General features: G+C 35.2%; 3 protein-coding genes across 3 annotated transcripts; 2 read left to right on the forward strand and 1 right to left on the reverse strand.

Moving 5' to 3' along the window:
• Nucleotides 1–656: 656 nt before the first annotated feature.
• Nucleotides 657–4,385, forward strand: LOC107016360 (receptor kinase-like protein Xa21). The gene is given in 3 exon segments (XM_027916187.1): nucleotides 657–1,819; nucleotides 1,822–3,734; nucleotides 3,865–4,385. Coding segments are annotated over 3 exon segments (3,384 nt in total). The 5' UTR covers nucleotides 657–695; the 3' UTR covers nucleotides 4,212–4,385.
• Nucleotides 4,386–7,156: 2,771 nt separating this feature from the next.
• On the forward strand, nucleotides 7,157–10,299 carry LOC107015731 (tropinone reductase-like 3). Its single transcript, XM_015216111.1, has 6 exons — nucleotides 7,157–7,587; nucleotides 8,733–8,849; nucleotides 9,068–9,202; nucleotides 9,407–9,532; nucleotides 9,616–9,717; nucleotides 9,809–10,299. The coding sequence occupies exons 1-6, from the start codon at nucleotides 7,456–7,458 to the stop codon at nucleotides 9,956–9,958; spliced, it is 762 nt and encodes a 253-aa protein (XP_015071597.1). The 5' UTR covers nucleotides 7,157–7,455; the 3' UTR covers nucleotides 9,959–10,299.
• A 257-nt stretch (nucleotides 10,300–10,556) lies between these two features.
• LOC107018253 (uncharacterized membrane protein At1g16860-like) lies at nucleotides 10,557–16,215 on the reverse strand. The gene is made up of 4 exons (XM_015218683.2): nucleotides 15,402–16,215; nucleotides 12,668–12,823; nucleotides 11,345–11,556; nucleotides 10,557–11,209 (listed from the first exon to the last, which is right to left on the reverse strand). Exons 1-4 carry the CDS (start codon nucleotides 16,143–16,145, stop codon nucleotides 11,017–11,019), a joined length of 1,305 nt encoding a protein of 434 aa, XP_015074169.1. The 5' UTR covers nucleotides 16,146–16,215; the 3' UTR covers nucleotides 10,557–11,016.
• Nucleotides 16,216–16,784: the final 569 nt, after the last annotated feature.

A 16,784-nucleotide genomic window follows, 5' to 3' on the forward strand; every position in this document is an offset into this window, starting at 1 on the left:
TATATATATATATATATATAAATTATTTAAGTTGACTGACTTTTCTCAATCAACCATTAATTAGATAACGCAATTCCTTAATGTGAAATAAGTTTGTGGAAATTAAAACCATTTAACTTCATTAGTACGTCTGTAAAAAATATATAATATTTCATTTTATATAGGAGAAGGGTTTAAGTATCCCGTTAGACTATGACCGAAACTTTAAAGACACATCTTAACTAAAATGAGGTTTTATTACTCTTGAACCCATTTTTTGGTAATTTTGGCTTATGTGACATCCAAATATCTCTCACACGCCTCAATTACGTGGAGTCATGAAGTGTGACACGCAAGGCAAAAAGATGCACAAAATTACAAAAGAAATAAAGTTAGGGGTAATAGAACCTTAATTTAATTAAGGTGTATCTCTCAGATTTCGTCATAATCTAGAAGGTATTTGTGCATTATCCCTTTTATCTATAATGAGAAAACAAATGAATTATAGTCATACAAGTATAATAACATATTTAAGACTCAACATTTTCATTTTAATGTTTTGCATGATTGATGTGATACGTTTGCACTTTGCAGTGAACACTTGAGAAATAGTGATATTGTGAAGACCAATTGCTCAGTCAAGTCAACGTACAACATAAGTGTTGCTATATATTGGATTAATACATTTGAAAAACAAATCAAGCTTTGAATCAATCATGAAGAATAACATTCTCTTATTATTGATTCTTCTCTTTCTAATTCAATTTTCTGTATCGCTTTCTTCCTCAAATGAGACTGACCAAAGAGCTCTACTAGCTTTCCATAATCTTATTACAACTCCCACTAATTTTTTGGCTAATAATTGGACCAAAAATACCTCTTTTTGCTCTTGGTTTGGTGTCACTTGCAGCCCAAAAAGGCAAAGGGTTGTTGCCTTGGATCTTCCTAATTTGCAACTTCAAGGCACAATCTCCCCGTCTTTGGCCAATTTGTCCTTCCTCACTGTTCTCAATCTCCAGAATAACAGCTTCCACGGTGGCATCCCTTATGGACTTGGTCACCTGCCTCGCTTGCGAGTGGTTGACGTTAAAAACAATCAGCTCAACGGAAGTATACCAACAAGTCTATTTCAAAACCGGAGAGTTGAAGTAATTTCATTGGGTTTCAATGAACTCAGTGGTGAAATGTGGAGAGGGCCATGGTATGTACCCCAACTCAGAGTCTTAAATCTCAGGAACAATAGCCTCACAGGTATGATCCCTCCTTCTGTTGGAAATGCCACAAAAATGATGAACTTCCGTTTGTCTGGGACTAGAGTCAGGGGCAACATTCCAAAGGAGGTTGGTAATCTGAGCCAGCTTGCATCATTATCCTTGAGAGATAATCAATTAACAGGTTCCATTCCTCCAACACTGTTTAATATATCGTCTCTACTTTCTTTATCTCTGGCAAACAATAGCCTTTCCGGTCCTCTCTTGCTTGATGAAGGAAATATTGTCTCAAATCTCAACATCATAAATATACCTTACAACCAAATTTCTGGTTCCATTCCTTCCAACATATGCCAACTCACACAGCTCAAAGCTTTGTCCATATCTTTCAACAACATAAATGGAGAAATACCCAGAAATATTGATTGTTTATCAAAACTCGAGATGTTTTTTTTTGGTGATAATCCAATAAAAGGGACTATTCCCATTTCATTGGGAAACATTTCCACTCTGCAATATCTTTATTGTAAAAACAGTCGTATAGTGGGGCAAATTCCTCCAGAATTAGGAAGGCTATCAAATTTGAGGAAATTAAGCGTTGCTCAGAATTATAATCTTATGGGTGAAATTTTTTCAACATATCTTCTTTGGAACTGATCGATTTCAGTTTCAATAAACTCTCGGGAAGAATTCCAAGCACTACAGGTCTTCATCTTCCCAACCTTGAAGGACTTAACTTGGCACAGAATCAGCTTGAAGGGGAGATTCCATTGTTCATAACAAATGCTTCCAAGCTTGAGATACTGTCGCTGGAAAATAATTTTCTCACAGGAACTATTCCTACTAATTTAGGAAATCTTCGTGAGCTGCAAGGACTGCTCCTACATCATAATCAACTTACCAATGAACCAACAGAGCGTGAGTTGCGATTCTTCAATTCTTTGGCGGACTGTAGGATGTTGAGATATCTACAAGTGGGTAAAAATCCGTTGAGTGGCGTTCTGCCAAATTCTATTGGGAATCTCTCATCTACTATTGAAAACTTTAATATAGCAAATGCGCACATCAATGGCCTCATTCCCACTAGTATAGGCAACATGAGCGGTCTTACATCCTTAGACATTCAAGACAACAACTTGGCAGGGAATATCCCTTCCGAGTTTGGTAAGCTTAAACAAATCCAAGGTCTGTTGCTATCTTACAATAAATTGCAGGAACATATTCCAGAGGCAGTATGCCACTTATCTAATTTGGTTAAACTACTTCTGGATGGGAATGAGCTCACTGGATTAATTCCAGAATGCTTAGGAAATCTTAGCATGCTACAATATCTTCATTTGGGTTCTAATAAATTTTCATCAGAATTTCCATTGCGCCTTTGGAAAATGAGTGGTCTTCTCTATCTAAACGTGTCACAGAATTCAATAGAGGGAGAAATTCCATCAGATATTGGAGAACTAAAAGCCATTCTAGGACTATATCTTTCCAGTAACCACTTTTCAAGTGTGATACCAACCAGATTGGGGGAACTCCAAAACCTGCAGTCTCTTGACCTGTCGAACAATTCATTTTTTGGGGAAATTCCATTATCCTTTGCCAACCTGATAAGCTTAGAATTCTTGGAGTTGTCTTCAAATGCATTGTCAGGTACTATTCCTAAGTCTTTGGAAAAGCTCTCATACCTCAAAAGCATTAATGTTTCATTTAATGATTTAGAAGGTCAAATACCGAGTGGTGGTGTGTTTGCAAATTCCACTCGGCAATCATTTCTCGGGAACAAAGGTCTTTGTGGAATGCACATATTGGAGATTCCTGCTTGTGTTATCACTAATCCTGGAAAACAATCAAAGCTTAAGGAGGTTCTGATAAAAATTGTTACTCCAGTGATTATTGCATCCTTTCTAATATTCTTGTTGGTTTCAATTTGGATAATGAAAAGACACAATAAAGGGAAGTCCAAAGATGTGGAGAAGGTACTGGAGATTAAGACTCATCAATTAGTTTCTTATTACGAGATTCAACGAGCAACAAATAATTTTGATGAATCCAATTTAATTGGTGAGGGAAGCTCTGGCTCTGTGTACAAAGGTGCATTGTTTGGTGGAACTGCAGTGGCCATTAAGGTTCTGGATTTGGAAAATGAGCAAGTATGCAAGAGGTTTGATACCGAATGTGAAGTGATGAGAAATGTTAGACACAGAAATCTTGTTTCAGTGATTACTACGTGTTCTAGTGACTATATAAGAGCCTTTGTTCTGCAATTTATGCTCAATGGAAGTCTTGAGAATTGGTTGTACAAAGAAGATCGGCACTTGAACCTTCGTCAAAGAGTCGCTGTGATGCTTGATGCAGCTATGGCAGTTGAATATCTACATCATGGTCATGTAACTCCAATAGTTCATTGCGACTTAAAGCCAGCCAACATTCTTTTGGATGAAGATATGGTAGCTCATGTTGGTGATTTTGGCATCTCTAGAATTTTAGCCATAAGCAAGTCAATGGCTTATACAGAAACATTGGGCACTCCTGGATACATTGCACCAGGTATAAAAAAAATCTACTCTCTTTGATTTTCTCTTATCATAATTATATTAAGCCTCCCCAAGTTGTAAAAGTAAAAAGAGAATTATTGTTGTATTTCAATTGAGTAACTTTTGTTCAATCCTTTTCTAAGAATATGGCTCGGAGGGAATAGTGTCTGCTAGTGGTGATGTTTATAGCTACGGCATCATGTTGATGGAGGTTTTGACGAAAAGAAGGCCAACAGATGAAGAGATATGTAGTGACAATCTTGACTTGAGGAAATGGATAACACAATCATTTTCAGGGAATATGATGGACGTTGTGGATGTCAATCTTTTTTCTGAGGAAGAACAAATCACTAGTAAAAGTGAAATGTGCATAGCGTCGATGATAGAATTGGGTTTAGACTGCACAAAGGAAAGTGCAGAATCAAGAGTGACCATGAAAGAAGTAGTAAAGAGGCTTTGCAAAATCAACAACGCATTTCTGGAAACGTAAAAGTGGTTAGCATCTTTTGTGAGCTGCAAGTTAATATGATGGTTTTTGTTTCTTCAGTTAAGTCTTCGTATAGTAATATTGGAGCTAGTCAGTAGTCATATGTTGTTTGTAATTTCATTTGAGTGGTTTTGACCCTGTTTTATTTTATGTATATATTTGTATTTATGTTTTGAATGCTTGAATGAAAATTAATAAACGCTTTTGAATGTGAGAAAAAACAAAAACAATTAAATTGACTCCCAAACTTGACCAGGCCGGACCCCACACGCCTAATGATAATGCTAATTGCATTTTATATTATTGACGTCTTTGGCTCCCAAACTTATCGAGGTCGACCTTAAAATTATTTCTATTTAAATAAAAGCATATTTTACATAAAGCATTCAAGTATTATCAAACTCATCATGTATTAATAAAAATTTTATAATTAAATAAAATTTAAAAGTACAATAACAAGAAAATAAAGAATTTTTATTTTCATAACAATGCAAAATAATACATAATTAAATAAAAATATGGATTGCATATCAATCCATTTTGGACAACCATACCGTAACTTCAAAATGAAAAAGAAAAACATAAAATCTTTATCTAACATAAGAAAGATCTAAAGAAATATATAAGTCATATCTTATACTGTTAAGTTTAATAGTTGAACTATATTCAACTATATTCTAAAAAAGCTTCTCTTTTAATTTTAGAATGAAGTTATTTGTTTTTCTCCTCAGTTAACTTCTCACCGACTTGTGTTCATACCATAAGTCTAAGAAGAAGAAAAGAGAATAGGTAGATGATAGAAAAGAAAAGAATGTGATAGACCTAGGAAGCAATTAACTGGTATTTATAGTGATATTTGATTGTCATTTCACCTACCAAAATCTTTTAATGGTGCACATTGAATCGTGATAGATAAATTTATTTTAGTTTCAAAATTCAAAGAATCACAAATTTTGAAGAGTTCCGGACATTATTGTTTCATGATAGATAAATTATGTTGATTTCAAAATTCAAAAAATCACAAAATTCGAAGAGTTCCATACGTTATTGTTTTCTACTTTAATTTAATTCAACCTAATTAATTATAATTATAATGACATAACTAAAAAATTGAAGGGTAGTTGTTGGACTTCATATTCTAACATTATGTAATTAAATATTAGTATTTAAAAAATAAATTAAGTTATTTTAATTTAGTAGAGGAACAAAATGATAATTCAAATTTTAAGGTTAGAGCTTCCAACTTATAATAATATATGATATGATATGATATATTATGAGTAATGACCAATACTTGTTGCATTTAAGGAAAATAATATCAAACTATTAAATCAAATTAAATATTATAATTATGATTTGATTTAATTATATCTTATAATAAATTGTTGTTATTCTCGCCGCTCTCTCGGGTAGAATTTTGCTCGCTACTCTCCTTTTTCTGACAGTCTCGCTCATCTCTCTTGCTTTTATTCAAACACAAACGTATAGAATGTGTTTGTATAAAGCGAGAGAAAATAAAAATATACATATATTTTCATTCCCTCTCTCCATTCAACTAGAGCTCGCTCGCCACTCTCTCAGATTTCGCTCACCACTCTCACTCGTCTCTCTCACTTAATACAAACAGAAATGCATATATTGTCTTGTGTATGTATAAAGCGAGAGAAAATTGTATATACAAATACAAATGCAAATGCATATACTTTCATCCTATCCACTTATAATTGTACAAATATGATTTTTTTCATGCTCAGTTTTCTTTTGTCTTTCTCTCTTTATACAAACACAAATTATACAATTGATTCTTTTATATATGTATACCAAAACAGATTATACAATTGATTCTTTTGTATACGTGTATAGCGAAATAGCAATAGAAAGAATATGGCTCGGAGGGAATAGTGTCTGCTAGTGGTGACGTTTATAGCTACGGCATCATGTTGATGGAGGTTTTGACGAATAGAAGTTCAACAGATGAAGAGATATGCAATAGAAATCTTAACTTGAGGAAATGGATAACACAATTATTTTCAGGGAGTATGATGGACATTGTGGTGTCAATATTTTTTGTGAGGAAGAACAAATCAATAGTAAAATTGAAATGTGCATAGCCTCTATATGATAGAATTGAGTTTAGACTGCACAAAGGAAATGCCAGAATCAAGATTGACAATGAAAGAAGTAGAGAAAGGCTTAACAAAATCAAGAATGCATCTATATGGTGTTCTTTTCTGAGCTGCAAATTAATACGATGCTTTTTGTTTACCTGATTTCTTTCATAAAGTTGTTTGTAATTTCAATTGAGTGGTTCTGGACCTATCTATTTATGATTATGTTTTGAATGCTTGATGGAAAAGTGTTTAGCTGCACTATTTTGTTTTTCTGAAATGTAATAAAACAATCAGTGAATTGAGCACTTTTCATTTCCTTGTACTAATTAATTACTTTCTTCTTTGAACTTCACCTGCACAAGTATTCCAACAAGCCTATCTTAACTAACACCAGAGAGTTTCAAAGAAAAAATTTGGTAATCTGTTTTGTGTGAGGTTGTGGAGCCTGATTAATATATATAACTATTTACGCGGTTTAACCTTTGCGGTGAGGTTGTCTGGGGGTTATGGGGGCGGGAGCCCCCCATCCGAAGGCAGGGTTTGAGGTAGCGCCCCGACCTAAATTTTAGACTTTACTATTTATTCTCTATAATCAAAAATACTCTGATCTATTAATATAAATATACTTTACTGCCGTGAAAGTTTACTCACGGGGTGTTACCACGAAATATTGAATTTTCTCTTTCTCTCTCTAGATCTCTCATCTCTTTCTGTTAAAAGTTCTTATGTTGTTCATTCATCAGGTGTGTGCGCGTGAATTCGATCCTAACATGTTGTCTTCTGTTACAAAAAATAAAAAAAATTGATTTTATTTAGTGCTGCCAACATACTGTGTTTAACTTTAATTTTATGTATTTAGGCATTGCCAAATAAAAATTCAAAAATTTTATGTATTTTTTCTTATCATGGGTTAAGTTTCGAAATTAGTCAAAATGATTTATTTTTTTTTTGGAGGAACGGTTTAAACACCCTTTTGAGTTACATACTTTTCTGCCTATTTACTGTTGACATCGATGATTTTTATGATTTGATTATTAAATTCACAACGTCGTCATCGTCTATCTTCTTAAGAAAATAAGGAGAAGAAGAAGTAAATCTCGTATTACTCTTCCTCTAATCACAAAAATCATATAAAAATGGAGAAAATTGGGAAAAGATTTGAAGGGAAAGTGGTGATTGTAACAGCTTCTACACAAGGTATTGGATTTAGCATAGCTCAGAGACTGGGATTTGAAGGTGCTTCTGTTGTTATCTCCTCTCGCAAACAGGTTAATTTCTTCACTCCAATTTTTATTTTGTTTTTTTTTAAATCAAAATTTGGATGATTCTTCAACTGGGTATTTCAGATTTTGCTTAAAGTTAATGTCTTTATCCTTTTATCTGGTTGTATACGCTGAAAGGGTTTGTTTCTTTGCCAAAATTTGGCTGATTCTTCAAATGGGTATTTCAGATTTTGCTTAAAGTTAATGTCTTGGTTGTATATGCTGACAAAGGATTGTTTGATGAACTGAAGAACTTGATCCTCTTTTAGAATTTCACACATACACATGATTCCTATGAATGGAGGATTATTTGGCTAAATCAGCTCAAAAATACTCTTTAACATGATGTGCTATTGTCTGTTTTGGTTCAAGCTCTCATGGTTTTCCTCAAAAGTCGTTACACCGTTGAGAGATCCTACATCCTATAGGAAGCTTCTTAATCTTTTCAGCTACCAACGTGGTGATTTATGTGATTTGGGAATTTCCCTTATTAGAATTTCACACACACATACACAGATCTATGAACGACGGATTGTTGGGCTAAATGAGCTCAAAAATACTCTTAACATGTTTTGATATGGTCCATTTTAAGCCTAGACCTCACGATTTAACTCAAAAAGGTGTTACGTCGTTTAGAGATCCTACATTTATATGTAGTTTCCCAATCTTTTCAACTGTCAATGTGTGACTTCGTAACCACAGAGGATGAACACATCTAATTCCATGTGGATCCGGATTTAACTTTATAGTTGCCTTAGGTGTAATGTTCAAATTGCGTATGTTTTGGCCTTGGGTAGTTACTCGTTTGGGTTCGGGATTTAGCTTTTTAGTGCCTGGGTCTCAGGTTCAAATTGCATATGTCCAAGCCTTGGTGGAAATCACCTGTGTTGGTGGGAGATATTAGGTACCACACGGAATTGATCGGGGTGTACACAGGCTGGCCTGGACACTAGAGTTATCGAAAAAAGAATTTACAACGACTTGAATTTCAGTGGATCATAACTTTTTATACTTACAAGTATTTGTAACAAAAATTGTGTCAAAGAAATAGAAAGTGTCACTGTTTTTCTTGGACTTCTCTATATTTGTGTATTGTTTACTCTCTTCATATTGAAGATTTGACTTTAGGTAGTGTCTATTTCATTTTACAGGAAAATGTAGATGAAGCAGTAAAGAAACTGAGAGATGGAGGAATTGAAGTGTTGGGATTAGTATGTCATGTCTCAAATGCACAACAGAGGAAGAATTTGATAGACAAGACGATTCAGGTATGAATTGAATTGTTACTGTCTTAAATTAACACTTCTTGGTCTGTGCTTGCGTATCTTGGAGGTCAATTGTCTGTTATTTTCTTGGGAATGGTTTTTGATCTAACAATTTATGTAAAGTGAGTTGCTTTTGCTGATGTCTAACTACGGAAAATGAGAAGTCAATGCTTTATACTTCGTATGATCTGACTTTGTTAATTGAAATTTGTAATTTTCAGAAATATGGGAAACTAGACGTGGTTGTGTCAAATGCCGCTGTTAATCCATCAGTAGATGCAATATTAGAAACTAAATCATCAGTCCTTGACAAGCTGTGGGATATCAATGTCAAGGCCGCTATACTACTACTACAAGTAAGTTGATGATAAAAAATTCACGAGAACAACGTTGCAAATGCATGTGTTACTTTGTCGAGCATTTATTGAATACATTGAAAGGCAAAGACTATTTGTTCTAGTATATTACATATTCCCATATACTTCAAATTCTCGAATTCCTTTCTTTTCCTTCATGTTCTGCTATTGCGCTGAATATTTTGATCTTTATACTGTTTACAGGATGCAGTTCCTTACCTTAAGAAGGGTTCATCAGTTGTTCTAATTTCCTCAATTTCTGGTTACTCGCCACCAGCTTCAATGGGTATGTATGGGGTGACTAAAACTGCACTACTCGGACTTACCAAGGTACTAATGTTTAACTTGGCGTCCCTGGCACATGAGTAATGTGTCCTATTAATACCTTCTTATTGTCTTATTTGGAAAGCCAGGCTCTTGCAGCTGAAATGAGTCCAGATACTCGTGTAAACTGTGTAGCACCGGGTTTTGTTCCTACGCATTTTGCTGATTTCATCACGAGTAATGAACAAGTGGTAAGTTCTTATTAAATTAAATCTCTTACTCATAGCAAGATCTTATCAATATCCGTTTTTTACTTACTAACTAGTTGCTGATTGTGCTTAGAGGAGAGAGATCGAGGGTAAGACATTACTCAATAGGCTTGGAACAACACATGACATGGCCGCTGCTGTTGCTTATTTGGCTTCTGACGATGCTTCTTATGTAACTGGAGAAACTCTGGTTGTCGCTGGAGGAATGCCTTCCAGACTTTAACTTCTCTATCGCAGTGCCTCTCCTTCTGTTTTAGTTAGCTTGCATCAGCCTAGGACGGACATGCTTATGATGTTATGCAAGTCCTGTGACCGATACCAAAGGGGAAGCATGAATCAGACCAAGAAGACACCGCTCTCTGCTTGTCGTTACAACAACAGACACCCACACCGGAGTTTCATTATCTTATTCCTTTTGTAGAACTTCTTTCTTTTAGCTCTATACACCTTGAGAGCAAATAGCTACAAGATGTTCAACTTTTATCTCAACTGATAGATAATAATCAACAGAAGTTTGTCATGAAATGACATTATCAAGGTGAATAGCCTTAGAAGTTTGGGAAATATGCTCTTGTTTATATTATTTTTGCCAATAACGTCAGGTTGCAAGATGATAATAAGCACATATTACCATCTTCGTCGAAGATGCATCTATTAGGACCATAAATAACTAAACATTGGTTTGTTCACATGTATCCTTCTCAGTTCATCACTGTATCCAAATGAGAAGTGTAGGGAGGTTGTCTCTGATAAACCCTCGGCTCAAGTATAAGAAAAAAGTGAGACATAAACTTTTCATTAATAGCTGGTGATAGTAGATATTAGGAATTAATGAAATAGTAATAGTATTACTAATACAATTATAAGAGAAGCTGAATCATTACACTGATATGGAAACTACTTATTCTAAAGAGAATTCCACAGGCAAATGTGCATATGAAATGAAAACTGAACGAAGATATGAACATATATGAACACCTTGATAGTTTTATATACATAATAAAGTAAGTAGCTGAAATCACACCAGATAGAGACTAGCACGATACAACACGCGTAGCTGCTTAAGATATTAGCACGCTTTTATCCTCCTCATCCTTTCGGATATCAGCTAAAACTTGGGAAGATAAACTTTAGACATCTACAATCTTCAGTTTTTCTCTGCTCATGTACCATATATGGATTATCAGGGCATAACCGAGCTATGCTGTCCTTGCGTTGCCATCTGCTCAAATCTTTAGCCATGACTTATCAGAAATCAAAATTGAAACTATATGAGCAAACTTATACAGGGATCACATCAGCATTTTGACTGTCGTCACATGTCAAGATGAGACCTTCGATGTAAGTAGGAAGAAGACAACGGGTCCATTGACAACCAGTTGAAATAGGGTCTACTGGTGGAACAATCATTAGGATGTTCTCATGGCGCCTTACAAGCCCCATTACACTTACAGTGCTTCCTTCTTTGATGTAACTGTTATTAGGAGAAACCATAAAGAATCAGCTAAGTCTCAGAAAGTTGTAAGTAACAAATTTATAATGAAGGAACGTAAATATGATCTATCAAATTCGTGAAATTGCTGAGATAAACCCACAATCCACAACTCACCCTTCTTTGAGGCGCATTATGCGGTCATCACTTGAGAGGCTCCGATCAGCAAGCCAGCGCAGGAAGTTGGGAGACAACTCTTTGTTATTCTTTAATACATCAATGACTGTAGTTGGCTTGACAAATGGGACAACTTTTGCTCCATAACCTGCCTTCACCATAGCTCTTAATCCAGACTGGAAGTCTGAGATGTAGAAATCAGCCACATGTTTCTGTTATCAAAAGGTAAAAACAACCCATGAATTTCTGATAGGAGTTTTGGATGAAATATTTGGAGTTGGGCCAATAAAGAAACCCAGTTGGCAAGAAGCATCTATGTCTTAGGTGTTCAGACAGCATCAGAAGAATTTACAATCACTAATACTGCAGCAACACAAAGTCAACAACCATGCAAAAGCTAACCAGCTAAAGCCTTAGTCAGGAATTTAGCATATGATGAAGTTACTGATATTGAATAAGTCCAATTGTTAGCATATGATGGTGATCAGGAGGCTTGTTGACACTATACAAACTTGAGGGTGTTGGCATGTCATGTAAATTTGTTCAACCTTGAACAGTCATAACCCGTCGCAGGCCTTTGACGTTCTATGAACTTGCAAGGGTTAACATGTAGGCTGTAGCACTAAGGAGTCATTTGGTAGGATATATTAGAAAAAATAGTGCATGCATTATTTTTTCTTTGTGTATTACTAATATCTTGTTTGGTACACTTAATCAACCTCTCTATTTTGTATTATACTATGTATAACTAATGCATGACAACCATGATATTAGAATTTTTAGTGCCTGCATTAGCATGGTTAAAAGATACAATTGCCCCTCAAAACCTTTTACACATTCTTTCCCCTGTATTTTGTGGGGGGTCTTTTTGTAAACAAACAACATCTACTTTAGAAATATGCAATGCATGTTATTTTTAATACATCAAACCAAAAAAGGAATAAGAAATAATATCAGCATTACTAATATACCTTATTCCACACTATTCTTATACACTCCACCAAACAACTCTCCTAATTGTTCAACCTTGAACAGCAACAGGTTATGGGCTCCCACATGCCCCGGCTCTCAATCTTTCAGTTCATAAAGTTGATATAACTTAATTCAAGTTCCTATATAATAAAACTATGATACTATGGCAGTCACCTGGAGCATTACAAAACTTCTCAAGGGGGATATATTGATACAAGAACCCAGCAAGTATATCTTTGCAACTGTGTTAAAAAAAATATGATACTTGCAATAAAACACCAACATGGTTAACACCAATTCAATCTGCCAAATAAGCCTATAAATGCAATCGTTAATATATGCAAAACTAACCTCTGAATGCCTGCGTCCCCATGAGAAGCAACGGTGGCTAGGATTTGCTGATTTTCCACCCCAACCTTTGTACTCGTCCAGTTCTGTTGAAGCATATACACATCTCGCTGTCCGCTGAAAAGAAGTTTCAAGTGGGATACTTCCACAAGTGACAACCTACACAAAACAATATATTATACCCTTCATACTGTTCTCCAAATTCAATGTAGAATTGGATAGCTGTCTACACCCTAACAGTATGCAATAAAAATTCAAAACAATCATTAATAACTGTGAGCTAATTTCTGTAGAATTCTCTTTCAAAGGCTCTCAATGTGAGGTTTTTTTTAAAAAATCAGAAAATGTGCAAGTAATTCTGTATAGTGTCCAGCCAAATATGCAGAACCCACCTCATATGCCAATTTCTGAACTCGAGAGTAATTTTTAAGGAGGAATAATAAAATTCATTTTGGATGATAGAAGTAGACATTCAATCCCACAGGTTAACCAATAACCACCACCAATAACCACCATACTCTAAGTACTCTTCAGTCTGAGAAGGATGCTAACCATGGAACCTTAAAGATGGACTCCTGCAAACTGATTTATAACTGAGAGATTTCCAAGGGAGAGTCGACACAAGGTTTGATACTTGATAAATAATGGACTTGTCCCTCTACCCTTCTCCATTTGTATACCAAGATTTTAGTTCACCAGCAGGATTCAAACTGGTGACGTACTCCTAACCGACACATCACGTATTTTGCTCTTATCACCAAACAAAAGGCCCTCAGCGGATACATAAATACAATTTAAACCCAGATTCATTGTTCTACTTTCTATTTAGGAGTGCTTAAGGTTCATGAACCTTTCAAACATACACCAATAAAAGAATTTCCTTTTCAAGCGGTATTCCTGTAAAATGCTATTGCAGTAGGGGTTTGCTAGAATACTGGCATGGACAGGAATTTAAGAAGGATCTGTAACAGATATGTTTCACCTGTTCCTTTATGCATTTCTCTATAGTCGGAAAGGATAGAGCTTGTTCTGAAGGCCAAAAAAGTCGTATTTCTAGAATCAAGAACAATCTAGTGGTCTATTTTCTGGTGTAAAAGTAGGCAGATTATGGGTATGGAACAGTACATGGATTTTCTAGAAATGTTTGGACGAAGGAAGTAGTAAGCATATTTGATGTAGCTTAGTATCTTTTGGTCTTTATAAAGTCCTGTACTTTTGTACCTTTACTTAAAATACTTTTGCCATTAAAAAAAAAAAGATACCAACCATGAGGATTTACTTTTCACCTTGATCTAAATTATCCTACTAAAATGAATCTTTTTATAAACTATGGTGTCCAGGTCAGTTCTAGTTCTACACACCTCTACTAATTACACAGAGTTGTCCTACTAAAATTTTCACATTTAAAGGAGCCTTCAATCATAGCTAACAGAGCTTGGTTCAAGTGGGAAAGGTCGAGAGACTTGTGACTTCAGTCACATGTTCAAGCCTTGCGACATGCTAACTAAACCTGATATTTAAGAAGAGAATGTAAGAGGGGGAAGCTCATTAACCCGAGTTTCAAAGACTGCGGTTGGTCCCAGACGAATTTTATTGCACATAAAAAAAAAAATTAAAAAATCTAACCTTACATATATTCAAATACTCTTTCCTCACTGACTCAATGTATTTCAGTTTTCCTTAAATTTGAAAACTATTTAAAATATCTTGCAACCAAAAATTGCATAAAATGCAGATTGGGTGCCTAGCATTAGTGACTAGTGAGCAGTGTGGCTAGTAGATTACATCAAGTTTCCACACAGACATGAACCATCCACTGTTCTACATTGGCGGCTCTGCTTACTTTCTATTTTTGTTTCATTTATGTCAACAAGTTGTGTCCAAACTAGTACTTCGGATTATATCAGTGTACCATGGGATTTATTTAGCTAGTTTACTCTATGTTATGGATTCTATCGGTATTTTAACTACTGTTTATTGCCTTGAATTGTCAATAAGCCAAGTTGGCTTGGCAAGGGTAGTGACTAGTGACCACTGCCTGTCACGGATCCCATAGGTTTGTGTCATGAAACTATCCCCTCTGACATTCCTACAACAAATCTGCCTCATTAAGAACATAGAAACTGCTTAGAGTATTTATACTTCTGCAACCATAGATAAAGTTATATGCTTTAACCCACCCTTAAGCAGAATCTTGGTTACTTCTAACTTCACCAATATGAACATATATTTCTTTCCAACTCAAAATCAAAGAACAATAAAGATCCTCACAAATAGAATCTCATTCAAGAACATAAATAAGCAATCTTTACTAATCTATACCTCCAAGGACAAAATGGTAAATCTCAAACTAGCATTAGTTATGTCTTGCTTAATCAAATACATAAAGTTATCAACTACCACCTAATGACAAAACCATAACTAAAGACAAGAATTAGACACATCAACCTCACCAAATCATACTCAATACTCCCCCATTTCAATTCTTTTTGTGTTACTTTCCTTTTTAGTTTGCTTCAATCAGAATGTTGTTTTACTTAATTTTGCAACCCTTTAATTTCAACTTTGCATCTGGCATGTTTAAGACCACACAAGATTAAAAGGACATTTACATACATGACCACGAGATTTAAAAATCATTTACTTTCTTAAGCTCCGTGTCCAGTTAAAACCAGATAAACAAGAATGCAAATTGAGAAGTAGCATAAGCAAAGCTAGAATATGGATGTGAATTTACCCCAGTGACCTTGACAAATTGTCCATCAATGGCACCTCTAAGCTCAGCATCAGGATATCTCTTCAGATAACCCAACAATCCTCGTTCTTTATACGCAAAATTCCAAAGTAAAATCACCACCAATGGAGCTAAAATTCCAGCTACTGCAACAAGAATTACCGCCTTTTTCACCGCCACCATCAGAAAAGCACCCACTACTAAACCCATCAACACAACCACCAGAAACACCCACATTGCCACTTTTGAAACCTTAAAACCCAGCTTTATCTCATCATTTAAGCTCGTCACTGACGAACCATACACAACTTTCTTAAACGAAGCAGCCGGTTCAAGCTGACCCGACCTCCGACCAGTGTTTGAACTCAACGGACCGGAAGTAATCAGACCAGTAGGTTGAATCGGAGTCATAAGCTGACCGGAGAAAGACCCAGATGATTTCTTCGGCATCGAACCGGAATTAGTGAGTTTATGCCCAACCGAACCGGAATTCGGACCGGATCTCACGGATCCACTGTTATGCTGTGAAGCAGATGATCCTCTAGACGAAGGTTTCAAAATTGGTGGTGGGCCCGGGTAGTCCCCAACACCGTACATTTTCCCAAGCTCGCCGGACTTCTTGATATCACCGCCGGTGTACGGCACTGCGCGTGAACCCATTGTAGGCTGACGTTCCTTGAGCTGTTCGGGTCGACCCGAGACTATCAACCCGTTGCTTAGCTGGTGTGACCCGGTTCGAGAACCCATTTTTTTAGAGAGAGAAAGTGTGTATTTGAGAGTGTGAAGTTGCAGAAGCAGAGTGTTTTAGAGTGATAGTGAAAATGGTGATGGAAATGAAGGTGATGGAAGTGTGAAAAGACAAAAAAGGACCTAAAGAATATGATAATGACGTTACTGTCCCCTGTCTTAATTTTCAGTACAACGTGAGCTGTCTTTCTACTCCTTTGTTGTGTCGCTGTGTTACGCGCTCCTAAAAGTTTTTGTATCGAGTTCGAATTCTTAAATATGGAAAAATAATTTGGACTTTAAATGTGAAAATTTATAATTTAAATTTTAATATAAGTATCGAATATTGAATAAAAAGTAAAATTAAATTTATCATTACTACTTTTATTACACTATGTTATTATTATATTCTTCAATTAAATAAAAGAGATAAGTTATAAAAACACATATAAATTTATTTTTTTTAGTTCTATACATTAATTATTAAGAGTGTGAGTTTCATACATAAATTGTCACTTTTTAATTTGAGAAACACATTTCAGTAGTGTGTGTAATACACTCTCTTTTTTTATTTGAAAAAACTGACACATGACAATTTCACATGGATAAAATATTTCATTTTGACAAAAATAAATAATAAACTATTAATATTAATTAAAA

This window comes from Solanum pennellii, chromosome 4, assembly GCF_001406875.1.
Source record: "Solanum pennellii chromosome 4, SPENNV200".
In the NCBI taxonomy this organism is placed as follows: domain Eukaryota; kingdom Viridiplantae; phylum Streptophyta; class Magnoliopsida; order Solanales; family Solanaceae; genus Solanum; species Solanum pennellii.